Consider the following 16,304-nt stretch of genomic DNA (forward strand, 5'->3'; position numbering starts at 1 on the left):
ATTTTAAAGTCAAATTCCTCCAAGAGATACACTTTTACTTGTTGAGGAGGAGAGAATTCATTAAATGAGATTTCTTTTTCTTTGCTGCTAATTATGTAGGATAATACTCCTGCTTCGATGTCTATTCCCATTTGATTCAGTATGCTACCTCTTATCCCAATGTATTTATATTTGGCTTCCTTACCCTCAAAGTTGAAATTGGCATATTTTAAATTTGCATAACCAACCCATCGTATGGTAACGACATATCCTTTGCCTTGCTTTCAACCATGTGAGCAATAACGCTTTCTAAATTTGTTTCCCCTATGTTATAAATTTTCCAAACTGTGACAACCTATGTTATATGTTTCTTTGAGTAAGAATATTTAAAACCGCATAATAAGTGATATGAGTATTAGGGAATATTTCCCTCATATTGAATGAGTAGGAATACCATAATTTGAATCAAGAAGAAAGGAAGTAGCAACATTTAAATGAGAATGTTTGATACTTTTAGTTTCTGGTTATGAGTAAGGAAGATTGCAGATCTCAGGGAGTTCTTGAAGGGTCAGCTTGATTTGGTGTTGCTTTACTCCGCTTGTGATAATCCCTCCAACTTACTTGAGGTTAGAGTAAAACATATTCACTAAAGTTGAGCACATCTCCTCTAGGACATCATAGATGAAACTCTTCAGGGATGCATCTTCAAACAACTTCAGAAGTTCACAATCCTAGAAAAATGTTTCTATCATGTTACAAGATTTGAGAATCATTTTTTTTTGAAAACTCTAAGTTGAACCGAATCTCTTGATCTTGAGATGAAAATAATCCTGACAAGCAGATGGCATTTAAAGCACTTCTTGAGGTTCTCATTATATTTGGAGCCTTGATGATAATTATAATAGGAAAAAAACACAAGAATAAGGAAGAATAAAATTGCAAGAGAGGGATGACAAACAATGGGAGGAGGTTGTACCTATTTATATTCATTGGTTCAAATCAATTATGTTTCCTTGAACCGGTGTTTCTTTATATATTTAATCTATTGTTTGACGAATAAACTCATTTCTTACTCTTTGGAAGAATGTTCGTCAAAACTTGCATCATCTTCCTTTACTTTCTTGCTTTGGAAGAGGATGCTTTCAAGGATATTTTTTGTTTCTCTTCTTTTGCTTTCTCTTTCTTTTTTGCATTGACTTCACTTGCAGCAAGTCTTTTCAAGTCATTTTCATGTTGATTAAGTTTTTCTTAATAAGGTTGATATGTCCAAAGATTTTAGATCGTGTGATTTCTTAATGGCGGTTACCTTAGGTTGTCATTCCGCTGCACATTGATCTCAAATTTTGTTAGTATAATCCTGGTTAGAAAAAAGATTTATCCAAGTTTTTGAAGTTATTGATGAAGTGGAGAAAATGAATCTGCATGAATTCCACAGTTTCACTGGGTTATATATATAATAGTTCATATTCCTCTGTTAACATGTTAATTTTAGATTCCTTTACATCTTCAGTACCCTCATAGAGCACTTGAAGAGCATTTCACATTGTCTGTGCAGTTTTATGATGTGAAATGTAGTAATACACTTCTGCCCTTAACACAGAATTGAGTATGTTTCTCGTCTTAAAGTCATAAGATGCATTTTTTCGTCATCTTTCCAATCCTTTGGGAATTTTACAACCATTAACATCACTTTTGGGGATAAATGGTACGTTCGCGATAGTTACCAAAAACATTGTATCTATTGACATTAAGTGAATGTACATATTATCCTTCCAATAAGCATAGTTTTCGCCTTTAAAAATCGGGGCTCTATTGTATGCTCTCTTCGGATCATCGTTACCCACAATCTTAATTTTTAGACTCATTAGACCTAATCAAAAGAACAACTCTGAAGCCAGTTATTGGAGGAGAATAGGAATTCAAATGGTTTAAAGTAGGGCTTGAATAGATTGTTCCTAACAAAACCAATTTTAAAAAAATCTTTTCGAAATTAGAATTTGATAAAAATCGCTAGCGGAATTTTCGTGCAAAATATATGATATTGAATTGATCGTAGTATACAATTAAACCATAAACAAAATGAATAATAAATGAAGATACTGAATCAATCAACACTTCATTTGACCTAAATTCGGTTAGATGTGAAAATCAAAGTTATTCAATTGAATGAGAAAAGTATTATTACATTATCATATTCAATCAAAAGTAAGAATGTTTAGAATCTTGATATAACACAGGCCTAATTTTTATACATTAAATCTCTATTAATGCGATAAATCTAACAACATGCAATTTTTAAGAAAACATTAAAACATAAACATTTGAGTCTAAACGAAATATAAAAGAGATAGGAAAAGAGAGATAAAACGTCAAATTTATAGTGTTTCAACATATTCGTCCTTGCTTTGTGCCTACTCCATTTTCCAATGATTCGATGATTTATACAATCTTTTAATACAATCACAAAATTCAAGATAATGCTAAAATTAAATAATCTTTGATCTAAATCTTCTCTTCAAATGTATACAGAGTCTGAAACTGATCTCTGCAAGATCTTCACTCGATCTCAACCACCACCTTCCAAATTCAAATATTCTACTCTAAGTGATTGTTCCACAACAACTTCTCCTAAATTCTATTGGTTCCTCGTCTGGGACTTGATTTTTCTAAAAGTAATAGAAACTAGAGCTCTGTCTGTAGCAACTTTCACATAGTCTTTACCAAAGCAATCTTAGAGAAAAGAAAACCCTTCTTTTTTCTGCTGGATTGTCAATACCAACCTCAACCACACAAAGATGTCAACCTAAAATCTTCAAACTATCGCAAAATGTTAATAACAAACAAACCTCCCTAAATAGATCTCACACCATAGGTTAAGAAGGAAAACTAAACAACAATGGTAGAAGCTAGAGGTTTAAGATGAAGAGAAATTTTGGTTGCAAACTCAAAGAAAAATACAAAACGCTTTCGGAAATTTGAGAGAAAAGTGTTGCATGTTCTAAATCATAAAATATTGTGAGAGATATTTATGAGTGCAACTTTCGTTGGATGTATTTTGTATGATGTCAAAACCATGATATTTTAGCATTAATATATATTGGACGGTATCCTCTGATCCTCTATGTGCATCTTTGCATTATGAAACATAAAAACATTTGTAAACAACTTGCAAAAGGTCCCATGCATCAAAAAAATGCATGAAAAATATTTTTTTATGAAAACTGGCATTATAGGTCGACACATCTGTCACCACTTCCTACATGACCATGTTGAGAAAGGAGACGTCATGTTGATAGTAAAAATCAAATTGCGGATATCGTTACAAAACCTCTTACGACCGAACCGTTTTTCAACATTCGAAAGGAACTGGGGATACTTGATATCTCAAATCTTGCCTAAGTATGATTTATTGCATGCACTTTATATATTTTTGCTCTAACTTTCCTTGGAAGTTCAAACACTTCAAAGATCATTCTTCATCAATTCATAAGAAAGGTAGTATTTTTCCATTTTCCTTTTCCCCCTTTTATAAGTAAGTTTTTCCTTTTGCATGTTATTTGTGTTCCAAATAATTGATATTCGATGTATGAAATAGTTCATGAATGTTCACTTCCAAATATATATATATATATATATATATATATATATATATATATATATATATATATATATATATATATATTGATGTATGTCAATTATATGCTTATAGTGAATTTGTGCTATTCTCTCCATATGCTTGAAAGTTGCTTTTGGTGCATTGGCTTGTTATCTATTATTGCATAAAATATGGGTGAACATGTTATAATGTTATCAAAATTCTTGTTGTGTGTCATTGTTATGGTAACATCTATGTTTTTGGTTTGTGTGGTGGTAAATCTTTATATCGTTTTGCTAGAGCACATGCGTGTGTAGCATTTCGGGAGCATCAAAGGCATATGACATATGATCGTGTCGCTTTTATAGCAACTCAATAGTTTTTTATTTCATTGTATCTTTCATCTTTCATGTTTGTGTTATGTTATTTGGCATAAGTTGTGGCAATCATGTTCTATTATTGCTTTATATGCTTGTATTTATGTTTAGACATTCTTTTTCAATATGAAAATCAATCTATGTGAGTGCTATTGTATTTATGTTCTTATCTTTGCAAACCGCATTTGTGTGTTACATTGGCTTATGCGTTATTTAAGATACTTCTCATGGATTGTTTCGTTTCTTTTTTATGTGGGGTAGAAGCAAGATGAAGTTAGGATGCACATATTCAGAGGGAGCCTTTCATTGAAAACACGAAAGGCATCGTCTCAAGTTTTTCCATCATAAAAAATGGTGAGTATGTGAGTGCAACTTCCGTTAGATTTATTTTGCATGATGTCAAAACTGGGATACTTTAGCGTTAATATATATTGGACAATATCCTCTTATTCTCTATGCGCATCTTTGCATTATGAAGCATATAAGCACTTGGAAACAACTTGGAAAAGGTCTCAAGTATCAAAATTTGCATGAAAAATGATTTTTTGTGAAAACTTGCATTATAGGTCGACACATACGTTTATAAGTTGACCTATAGGAAAAAAATTATACTATAGGTCGACACATTCATTCCATAAGTCAACACCCATGCTACAGTATTGAAGCATGTAAGTTCTGACTCATGTGTCGCCTCTTCAGGTCGACACATAGGCATCACATGGTATACGCATATCGACGTGTGATCTTATACAGGTCGGCCTACGCGTCGAACATGTCGACGCATGACTTTCATAGATCGACCTATGCGACGAAAATTTTCAAAAATTCATAGTTTTTCCAAGTTTTGTGCATTCTTTTTTCCTCCAAACATGCATGCATATAAATACTTCGTACATGCATCATTGTCTAGTAAGGTTTATATTGAGTAAAACCTATATGAAATTGGGATTTTAAAGCATTCTCATCATCTTCAATCTCTCTTCTATGCATACGCACAATCAAACTACACATAATCATTTTTTGATTGGGTGTCATCTAGATTAGGGTTGGTAACGTTCAATTAGGTTGTTTGTACCATTGATATTGGGTTGAGAACTTTGAGGATTTCAAATTATAAAATCAAGATGGGGTTTTCCTTCAAGGTCGTTAGGGTTTGGACAAGATTATGCAGTCTGGATCCGATCTAGTGAAGTCTTTGAAGAACAGGAGGTTCTTAGCAAAGGAGAAAAGTTGAACGGTGGATCACATTTGTAAATCTCGGGTTTCAACAAGTGTGCACTTGGAATTAATTCGACCTATTGAAAGTTTTGAAGAACAATGGATTTCTTTCAAAGAAGTGGCACGAGAACGGTGAATTGAAACATCATTGTTGGTTACTTGATCAATCTTTGATCACGGGTTTTGGAGGTGGTAGAATCAACATCAAACATAGGGTTTGTAAGGTTAGATTTCTTCATCTCTTGTATTCACACATTTTCAAAGTAAGATATAATATAATATCTCAATTCGAATTTGAATTGAGGGCAGACGTACACATATCGAGGTCGATTGGGGAACTTCCTAAACAAATCATTGTGTACTCTCTCTTTTTCTTTATCTCTCTTTTATTTTTGGTTCGTAAATTATCAATTGCATTGATCATTTGATCAATATTGTTTAATCATAATTTTGAACATATTTTGAAATTGGTGTTGTTGTGTAGATCACAAACCATTTGGTTGTGATTGAATTTCTAAAACAATAAAACCACATAGAATTCCAAACATTATTGATCGTACGCTAAATGTTCGACAAATTGTCACACTTGTATTTTTATGTGAATTATCATTGGAGATAGACTTATTCATATTACTTTGCATTCAACTAGTTGTGATTAGTTGTAGTTGATCGATTTGTGAATCATTATCATATTGTTGCCTTTAATACGTATATCCGAGCTTTTTGATAGCGAATTCGGTTAGACGATTTTTGATCCAAGATATTTGTAACTTGCTTCTGCGTCATAAATTTTTCAAACTAAGTTTTGTCAAGTTTTTTTTAACTCGGGATATATTCACGCCCTTCTAGATTTAAGCGTATTGTCTAACAAGTGATATCAAAGTCTGATTAATTTCGTGCTTCATACGAAAGAGTTCAAACTCTTGATTCAATATGTTGATCCAAGCTTGTTTGACCTCATTAGTTCCCTCATGGGTAACTTGTAATGCGTCTCACATAGCCTTGACAGTTTCACAATGGAAAACACAATAAAATTCATCAACACCGAGTGAGAATATGAGAATGTTTTGTGCTTTTCAATCGTAAGTCCACAATTTCTTATCATTATCATTTCATTGATTTTTTGGTTTTGGTACGACGACACATTCACCATTGGTCATAATAATTTCATGAGGACCATTGATGATGACGTCTCATACACCCTTATCAACTGAGTTGATATGGATACGCATACAAGCTTTTCAATAACCTTCGTCGTCAAAAATTGATGCTCCATTGTATGCCCATTTAGATCTGGTAGTCATTATCTAATAAGCAAATCTTAAGCACGAAATTAACTTGAGCTCCTGATACCACTTGTTAGACGATATGCCTAGATCTGAAAGGAGAGTGAATAGATCTAAGTCTATCGTCTAACAAAATTTTGAAAAATGATTTATATATCTTGGAGATAAGACACAAAAATGAGAGAAAATACTCATTTGATTCGAGTAAAGTGCAAATAGGGGTATAGATCGAGTCAAGAAAGCGAATGATTTTAATAAAGAACTAAAAGCAAACAAAAATTGTTTATTCGATTTGAATCAATATTTTTCATGATTCGAGTCATTGATTTGAATTAGAAAAATTCATGATTCGATACAAAAATACATATCCAAAATTCAAAATCTACATCCATGTTATTATTCGAGTCAAGCCTTTTTGTAATTTGAATCAAGATCTCTATGATTCGAATAAGACATTTCTTTGATTTGAATCAAGCATTTTAATTCGAATCAAATATACATAAGTAAAATTCTGTTTTTCAGATTCAATTTTTACAAAATAAAAATAAAGTGTTTATTTGAATCGAGACTTGGTACGATTTCAATCATTCTATTCTTTCATGTGTTTCTTGATCCAAAACTCCAATTAATTGACTAGAACTCTATTGCATTGACTTTAAACAAATAATTCGATATATACATTTGTAAAACGATTTAGCACTTAACCCTAGAATATGCAACTATGTGAGAAGACTCAGTTACGACAAATAAACCAAAAATATTAAATTGACAAGTAACGAAACATAAACAATCAACCCCTATAAGACATAACAACTTCAAGTTTGACCAATATATCATATTAAGTCCCGTATAAACCCGAACTACAATTCTCAAATCCCAAATATTGTTTTTCTGAACTAGAAACTTGTTTAAAGGCATATCACAATCACAAAGATACCTCTAAATGTATCACCAACATAAACCAACAAAACTTAGCATTTAAATTGAAAATACAAAATTTCAAGACATTTGATAAATGATAAAAATTAAAAAAATAATCATAACAGCAGCAAAAACATAGATTATTTATATGCAATTCATTAGAATAACATGATGGACACCTAAAATAGTCAAATAAACTTTTTTATTCATGTAGAATCAGGTCTAGAGTACTTATTCCTAATCCCTGCTATAGCACCATCCACCCCATGCAAACAGCTAAGCAGATTCTGTGCCTCCATCAGGTGAATGTTCTTCCATTTCTGGGCCAAAATTTGTTGGCACCCCATTGTGATACTGTTGCATCACCAAAACTGATGCTGTTGTGGGGAAATCTTGTGATGCCAACAAGCCCCCAACAGGTCCTAGTTCCAGGCACTCACTTCTTTCCAGAGCACAGGCCAATTCACCGGCTGGCTTTATACCAACAAGAAATAGGTTGCAGCAATTAACCTCACGGATAGTAGCAACTGTTTCTGCAGCATCTTTTACTGTTTTTTCTTCATAGGTAACGGAGTCATCACTGGTTGTTTTCAGCTTAAATTCCTCAAGGAACTCCTGGTCAGCTGAGTTTGAATTAGTGCTCGAAGATTCTCCAACATCAACTCTCGTAATCTCTCCCACAATATTAGGTTCCACTAAGAAGCGAATAACCACTAATCTTATGCCAGGATGCTCAGCCATACGGACTCCATAAGCAAGAGCTTCGCGGTCATCACCACCGCCAAAGAAAAGCACAGTAATGCAATATGAAACGCTACTCGCAGAAACATGACATGAACCACCAAGCCCGCGATCAACAAAGATTCCAACTGAGCACGGTGCATGCTCGATTACCCTTTTGTTAACATATCGAAAATCATTTCTTATGATGTCAAGGGAACCGTCTAAGCTTAGTTGCTTGTGAAATGGGAGAATGATGACCGCTGCTCTCTTTCTATCAGCAGTAGCACAAATGTCTTCATGAATGTTTGCCATCGATGAAATTGCTACCATTGGCCGGACACGCACTTGGCTTAGTTTATGGTAAGCCTCGAACGCCACAGTTACATGGACAGAATCTCCATGTTGACCATCATTCCAAAACGGCAACCCATTTTCTCTTGCCTTTTGTACCATTAGTATCGATGAGGACCTCTCGGAAAATTCTTTAAGGTGCATTGCATACACACAAAGTGCGTCATGCTTCTTGATTCCTCTTGAAGTCTCGATCAAGTTTATCACGGACGGAATATTTCTTGAGCCATGGAAACAGGCAAGAATCCTCAGTTGGCTTTCTGCATTTTTCCTTTCAATTGTTCTGTATTTGTAATCAGACTTTCTTTCCTTCCTCTTATACGCAGCCATCACAAGAGGAGTGGTCATGAAGGTAGTGATGAGAGCCATGAGAACCATAATCGCAAAGGTCTGATCATTCAAAACCTGCAAATTCATACATCAAATATCCATCGCGATTATTGGTTGGACGTGAGTATGCACCATATTAAACTTATTATAGGAATAGTGAATGCAAGAAAATAAAATTGAAATACCTTTCTATCTTTACCAATGTTGAGGACGATTAATTCAACCAAGCCTTTACTGTTCATCAAGAATCCAAGAACTAAAGCCTCGTTAAAAGGTACTTTACATAAAAGAGAAGCAATAATAGTCCCAACAATCTTCCCAAAACAAGCCGTAAATGTAACGAAAACTAGAAGACCCCATGATTGCAGCCCCTGAATGGTGGCTATGTTAGTCTTCAATCCACTTGACACAAAATAGAGTGGGAGTAATAGACCAGACACAAGATCCTCTATTTTCTCCACAAGAGCACCGGCAAATGGTCCATCTTTTGGAACCAAAATTCCAAAAACAAATGCGCCAAACATGGCATGAATTCCAATAGCATCTGTGACAAACCCAGCAGCCAGAACAGCGGCTAATGTAGCACATATGTATAACTCATCAACCGGCTCACCTTCATGGCATTGTTGGGCCATCCATTTGAAAATTGGAAGGACAATGAGGACGGAACAGACAACAAAACCAAACCCACATAAGAACACCCACAACGGTACAAATGGAGATTGGCTACTGCCTGATAAGGCAACAGCCAGAGCAAGAAGAATCCAGGCTGCTACGTCATTAATTGCTGCAGCCGACATAGCCATTCTGCCGACACTAGTGGTTAGAAGTTTTAACTCGGCCAAAATACGAGCTAGTACAGGAAATGCAGTTATAGAGAGAGCAACACCCATAAATACGAGAAATGCGGAAGTATTTACACCTTTGGCAACTGTTGCTCGCAGAACAAATGATGAACCAACTCCTAGTGCAAAGGGTAAGCTTATTCCGGCCACAGCAATTGCAAGGACTCGACCTCCAGTTTTCCGGAGAGATTTAGGATCTAACTCTATGCCTGCTAAAAATAGAAAAAATATAAGGCCAAGGTTTGCTAGAGTATCTAATACTGGAAGACTCTTTGGTGGGAAAACCGCATGCAGATAGCTTTTATTCCGTCCAAGTGCTGATGGCCCAAGTAGTATCCCTCCCTGTCATCAATAAGGAATGTTAACACACATAATATATGCTTTAATAACTACTAACACTTCCTTTTCCTATTCAAGATTGAATCTAATAGAAGCTGCAAAGCCAAAAAAAAACTGCTTTTTTAGAAGGCAGATTGTAAAATCAAATGTGAATTTAATGAAGTGCAAAATGTATTTAAATTCTGTGGCATAGAAAATGGTTTTGCAAACACTACAATTCTAATTTCTCTTGCACATGTGCATAATTTTTTAATGTATATTTCTCTAACAAGTAACATCTATTGCTGACTTAAGAGCATTGAATTGTCATATTCCATTGTACATTAAAAATTGACTAAATAATTGACTTGTTCCTAGCACAGACCAAGGTTTTAAAAAACGGTCAATTACCACAAAAACAGCCGCGACAAAACGGTATCTGAAGATGCCGATACCGTTATTTAGGGTTTTTGTGATAAAAAGAAAATTATGATTAATTCACACCGCAACGACTGCAATCAGTGGTTCAACACCTATATCGACCAAAATCGCGAAAGCCTTTACGTGACCGATATTTAAAACCTTGACACTACAGCACAGAACAAAGCCGTGACTTGCGTCTGACATTTATTAATTTTTTGAAGTTATTACTAGTGTTAACATGTTGATGACATGTTTCATAGTTGACTTGTTTTGAGTTTGGACAGTGAAACACAGTGAACAACACTGCAAACTGTGAATTTATATAAAAATTGAAAACTAAAGACTCTTATTGTAGCATTCTATGCCAATTGCCTTGCCTAGTAACCTAATGGAAAATATTAAATTAATATTAGGGGTACCAATAAAACCTCTTACTAATAATATCGAATAATCAATACTTTCATTAATTTGTGGAAATATGTAAAGAAAAAGAAGAAAAGAACTTACAATAATCTCTGCAATAACTCGCGGTTGCCTTAAAGGCTTAAGAAGATAAGCCAGTCCCCTTGTAACGAGAAGAACAATGCATATCTGTAAAATAGCCAACGGAAGTGCATAATCAAGAGGATTATCTCCCTGAAATACACCGTTAGATGTAGATTTCATCGGCGCCGAGCAAACATTTCCAGATGTAGTATTGGAAACCATTTCACCTAACTTTTTCTGCAGAAATAGCAACATCAGAAACGATAAAATCAAGACCTGAAAATAAAATACTCAATCTCAACCTGCAAAAGTTCGAGAGAAAAAATCAAATTATGGTGAGGTAAGAGTGATCTGGAATAGAGTAAAACTAACTTAACTGATTTTTGTTAGTCTGTTACTGTTAATGAGTATGTATATGGTGAAAGAAGAGGAATTGTATTCAATTTATACCAGTGCAGGAAGGAGAGAAATGTTTCGTACCACAGAAGGGAGGGATAGGTAGTTATACTTGTTTAAGTCGGTTTGAGGGCCACACGCCGGAAAGAAAGCCTTAGTAAGGACAAAACTTATTTTTATTGAAAACAAAGACCCTACACAATAAACTCAAGTGGGAGAGTTAGGTATCCTAGATAGTACTGTACTATCTTATAACACTGGAGATGATGAGGTGGCATAACTCACTCTTGGAGGCCGTGTTTTTCAAATTGTATCCTTAGAGTAAAAGTTAAGAAAACGGAAATATATACTGTATTTATATTAAAAGAATTAATGAATTTTTAAAAAGTCAATGCATAGTTTCACATAGGGAGTATAGTATATTGACTTTGGAGTTTAGAGTGACGCAAGTAGTAACTTCATTTGTCTTTTATTATATAAAATCACCTACAAACTCCATACATATATTAAATAAAATGGTTTTAGCAATAAATTTATACGAAATATGGGAGAATTTAGATTGAATTTTGGTCACGATAAGGGTAGTTTTTTTAGTTTGATAAAGGTTTAACATGTAGTCAAAGTCTATTAAAATGTTGATTCTGCATACTGTAGTCAAAATATGTTTAAATATGTAGTAGTCGAAATTGATAGACTTGTTAATATGTTGAATTGAGTCTTTTGTTTAAGTTCAATTGTTTAAGTTAGTCTGGTAGTCTATAAATAGATTAACTCTCTCATGTTGTTGATAGAAATTTTGGTTGTTGTTATTCACTTGTAATCTTTGAACTCTATTGAGTAAGTGAATAGTAAAACAATTATAACCAATCTTTATTTTTCTCCTTCTTATCTTCTCTCTCTTTCGTAAAATCTAATAGGGTTTTGTGTTTGTTCAAGAAACTCAATCTTTCTTATATTTTTGATTTGTTCTTGACGACATCAATTTACAACAAATTGGTGCGGTGAGCATGGAGGAGAAGATGTCGTCAACAAAGTATAAGATTGAGAGATTCACTAGTGTGAATGATTTTGGTTTGTGGCGCTTGAAGATGCAAGCCCTACTGGTTCAGCATGGTTTGTTAGAAGCGTTGAAAGGATCGGAGAAGATGGATGTTGCCCTATCGGAAAAGGAGAAGGTGACGATGATCGAGAAAGCCCACATCGCCATTGTATTGAGCCTTGGTGATAAGGTTCTCCGACAGGTTTCGAAAGAGAAAACTGCAGCTGGTGTGTGGACGAAACTCGAAGTTATGTAAATGACGAAATCGTTGATAAATCGTCTCTACATGAAGCAAGTTTTGTATTCATTCAAGATTAGTGAAGACAAAGTCTTGGTTGAGCAGTTGGGTACGTTTAACAAGTTGATTCTTGATCTTGAGAATATCAGGGTCAAGATTGATGATGAAGATCAAGTGTTGTTATTGTTGTGTGCTTTACCTAAGTCTCATGCTCATTTCAAAGAAACTCTCTTGTATGTAATAGTTTTCTTGATCTTCGAAGATGTTCAATTAGCCTTGTACTATAAGGATTTGAACGAATGAAAGGAGCATAAGTCATCGACAATTGGTGAAGGCTTGTCTGTTAAGGGGAAATTCTTGAAGAAATATGGTAGGTTTGAGAAGAATAAGGATAAAGTTCTACAGAATTCTTATGATGGTAATGCTCCTGTTATTAAGTGTTATTATTGTAAGAATGATGGTCATACAAGAAAGATGTGCCCTGATCGACTGAATAATCATGGTAGAAAGGGTAATGGTAATGCAGCCATTGTCAAAAATAGTTATGAATTATCTGATGTCCTGGTGGTTTCAAGCAACGACTCTAGCAAGGAGTGTGAAATTCTGGTATCAGATATGAGATGTCGAAGGTAATGTCACGACACTAATATCTGAATAATGCAAACAGGATAAAGATAAAGAATAGTAATGCAAGAGACCCAAGCAATTGTTAACACAGTTCGGTGCAACTCACCTACGTCTGGGGGCTACCAAGCCAGGAAGGAAATCCACTAAATAGAATCAGTTTAAAGACTCTCAGTACACTCCACAAGTTACAGTCTTTTTCACCTATTCTCTACCCGTATGATTTCTACCTAAGAACTCTTAGATATGAGAACCCACTCACTCCCCCTCAATCACACCTGTGATTTTAAACAACAATTACTTATGAAAAGAAGACACTCTTCAAAGACACACACTTGATCTTACTTAGCAGGTTCAATCAAGTAGACACACACTTGATTTTACTTAACAACTTCAATCAAGTAGACACACACTCGTGCTTAAAAGCTTAGAGTGACAAATTACAACTCACAAATCAGACCAATTCAATCATCTACGGATGAATTGAATGGCTTACAAGTCACACGACCATACAAGACACAAACCCTTATTTTCTCTCAATATTTCGCTTTGTATTGTTTGTGTATCAAATCAGGTTTTCCATGTTCTATTTATAGAAGCTTTCAGCTGGGCTTGGACATCTTGAAACCCTAAAACTATTTTCCATTCAAATATTCTCATGACAGCTGATTAGATCTCTTTGGAAAATAAGTAAATCAGGTTGTAATTAATGATTAAATGCGTTTTTAAATCAGATCTTCAATCATACATAGATTTCCATTAAAAGTGCAATCACATAACACATAACATTCACACTGAATGTTCTGTGTACATATGTCATGACATCGGGTCTGACATCCTGGAACAATCCTGCATAATTCTATTTTAAATATCCAGCAGGTACATAATATCAGATGTCATGACATCGTGTATGACATCCTAAAACAATCCTGCATAATTATGTTTTTAAACTCCAGCAGGTACAAGATATCTTATGTTAAGACATCACATGCAACATCTTGTGAACACTCTTTGTTTTACCAAAATTGTTGCCAACACTTAGAACCAACAAAGTGGATTATGGATTCAAGTTGCACTTGGAACATGACTTCAAACAAAGATGTGTTTGATGAATTATGTGATCAAGATGGTTGATCAGTGTTGCTGGGAAACAACAAAGCTTACAAAATTGCAGGTATTGGATTTGTAAGATTCAAACTCCATGATGAGTCAATAAGGCTATTGACCGATGTCAAGTATGTAGCTGATCTTAAGAGAAATTTGATTTCTCTTGGGGAATTCAATAAGAAAGGATATATTTTTAAAGGAGAGCAAAGTATCCTAAGGGTGATAAAGGGGTTGAAGGAAGTCTTGAGAGGCGTGAAGAAACAAGGCTTATATACCCTTGAGTCTAAGGTTATAAGTGGCTCAGTAGATGTGGCATCCACAAAACCTGTGTCGAAGACTGAGCTATGGCACAAGAGACTTGGCCATGTTAGTGAAATAGGCCTGGCCGAATTGTCAAAATAAAATCTGTTATGTGGAGACAAGGTCGAAAAACTGAAGTTTTGTGAACTTTGTGTATTTAGTAAATCATGTAGAATGAAGTTTAACAAAGGTAAACAAAGAACACATGAATCCTTTGACTACATTCATGTTGATATTTAAAGGCCTACAAGGAATCCTTCACACTCGAGTGCAAAGTATTTCATATCCATAATTGATGATTATTCTAGAAAGTTATGGGTATTCATTTAGAAAGCTAAGATGAAACTTTTGAAAATTTCAAAAGTTGAAAGACCTGGTCAAAAATCAAACTAGCGGGAAGGTAACGAGGTTGATGACTGAAAATGGTCTTGAATTTTGCAATAAGGCTTTCAACAACTATTATATTATGTTTGGTATTGTAAGACACAGAACTACGACGGGAACTCCCTAACAAAACGACTTGGCTGGAATGTTTAATCAAACCATTCTGGAAAGAGTGAGGTGCATGTTGGTTAGTGTGGGATTAAAGAAGGTGTTTTGGGCAGAAGCTACCGTGATTGCAACATACCTGATAAATAGATGTCCCTCGACTTCCTTGGGGATGAAATCACCTGAAGAAGTCTGGTCGAAACATCCATCTAATCTCTACAAACTTAGAGTATTTGGTTGTTTATCCTATGCTCACATTAGGCAAGACAATGTCGAACCTAGAGCTTTGAGATGTATGTTTCTTGGATACCCTGAAGGAGTCAAAGCTTATAAGTTGTGGTGCCTAGAGCCATATCATAGAAGGTGTATCACAAGTAAAGATGTAGTCTTCAATAAAGTTGAGATGGATTTCAAGAAAGTTGATGATGTTGGTCGAAATACCAAGATCAATGGAGAGGAGATGGAACGTGAAGAGATTATTGTTGAGGTGGAACATAATGATGTTGAATTGTATAGCTCATATGAAGTTGAAGAAGAAGAACAAGTTGTTGATGAAGATGAGGTGACTAACAATGACTACATGCTAGAAAGAGACAGATCGAGAAGATTCATCAAGCCACCTCAGAGACTTGGTTATGCAGATCTCATAACATTTGCCTTAATCTTTGCAAGGGAGGTCCTTGATGAAGAACCTAGAGATTACAAGGAAGTTATGAGGAGTCGAACTAAGACTAAATGGATCAAAGCCATGGATGATGAGATGAAATATCTTCATGATAACAACACTTGGAAGATGATCAAGAAATTTGCATGGGCTAGGTTAGTCAGTTGTAAGTGGATTTTCAAGGTTAAGGAAGGAAACAAATGAGTGATGTCGAATCGATTCAAGGTAAGGTTGGTTGCTAGGGGTTCACTCAGAAAGAAGGTATAAACTTCAATGATGTGTTCTCACATATTGTAAAACATATATCCATTTGAATGTTACTTTCTATGGTGGCGAAGTTCGACCTAGAACTTGAACTGATGGATGTGAAGATTGCCTTCTTGTATGGTAATCTAGATGAAACAATCCTAATGAGGCAACTTTAAGGGTACGCAGAAAAAGGAAAGGAATATTATGTGTGCAAGTTGAGTAGGTCACTATATGGCCTGAAATAATCTCCTCGACAATGGAATAGGATATTCGACAAATTCATGGCACATATAGGTTTCACTAGGAGCCAGCTTGACCATTACATTTACTTCATATTTCGTCCTGG

General features: G+C 34.8%; 1 protein-coding gene across 4 annotated transcripts; it reads right to left on the bottom strand.

Moving 5' to 3' along the window:
• Window positions 1-7,412: 7,412 nt before the first annotated feature.
• On the bottom strand, window positions 7,413-11,490 carry LOC127120781 (cation/H(+) antiporter 18). 4 transcript variants are annotated; one of them, XM_051051323.1, is made up of 4 exons: window positions 11,333-11,490; window positions 10,874-11,089; window positions 8,966-9,967; window positions 7,413-8,855 (listed from the first exon to the last, which is right to left on the bottom strand). In XM_051051323.1, the coding sequence occupies exons 2-4, from the start codon at window positions 11,072-11,074 to the stop codon at window positions 7,653-7,655; spliced, it is 2,406 nt and encodes an 801-aa protein (XP_050907280.1). In that variant the 5' UTR covers window positions 11,075-11,089; window positions 11,333-11,490; the 3' UTR covers window positions 7,413-7,652. The 4 variants fall into 4 exon arrangements, with proteins under 4 accessions (XP_050907280.1, XP_050907281.1, XP_050907279.1 ...); XM_051051324.1 differs by having other exon boundaries at window positions 11,303-11,464; XM_051051322.1 differs by having other exon boundaries at window positions 11,230-11,451.
• Between the last annotated feature and the right edge of the window lie 4,814 nt (window positions 11,491-16,304).

This window comes from Lathyrus oleraceus, chromosome 2 (assembly GCF_024323335.1).
Source record: "Lathyrus oleraceus cultivar Zhongwan6 chromosome 2, CAAS_Psat_ZW6_1.0, whole genome shotgun sequence".
NCBI classification, from domain to species: Eukaryota; Viridiplantae; Streptophyta; class Magnoliopsida; order Fabales; family Fabaceae; genus Lathyrus; species Lathyrus oleraceus.

What these genes read in the sequence shown, in the direction of transcription:
- LOC127120781 (XM_051051321.1), bottom strand. Translation starts at nt 11,107, where the DNA reads ATGTTGCTATTTCTGCAGAAAAAGTTAGGTGAAATGGTTTCCAATACT. An exon ending in GAGTTATTGCAGAGATTATT is followed by an intron (nt 9,968 to 10,873) that starts GTAAGTTCTTTT and finishes TATTGATGACAG; the next exon opens with GGAGGGATACTACTTGGGCC. An exon ending in ACATTGGTAAAGATAGAAAG is followed by an intron (nt 8,856 to 8,965) that starts GTATTTCAATTT and finishes ATGAATTTGCAG; the next exon opens with GTTTTGAATGATCAGACCTT.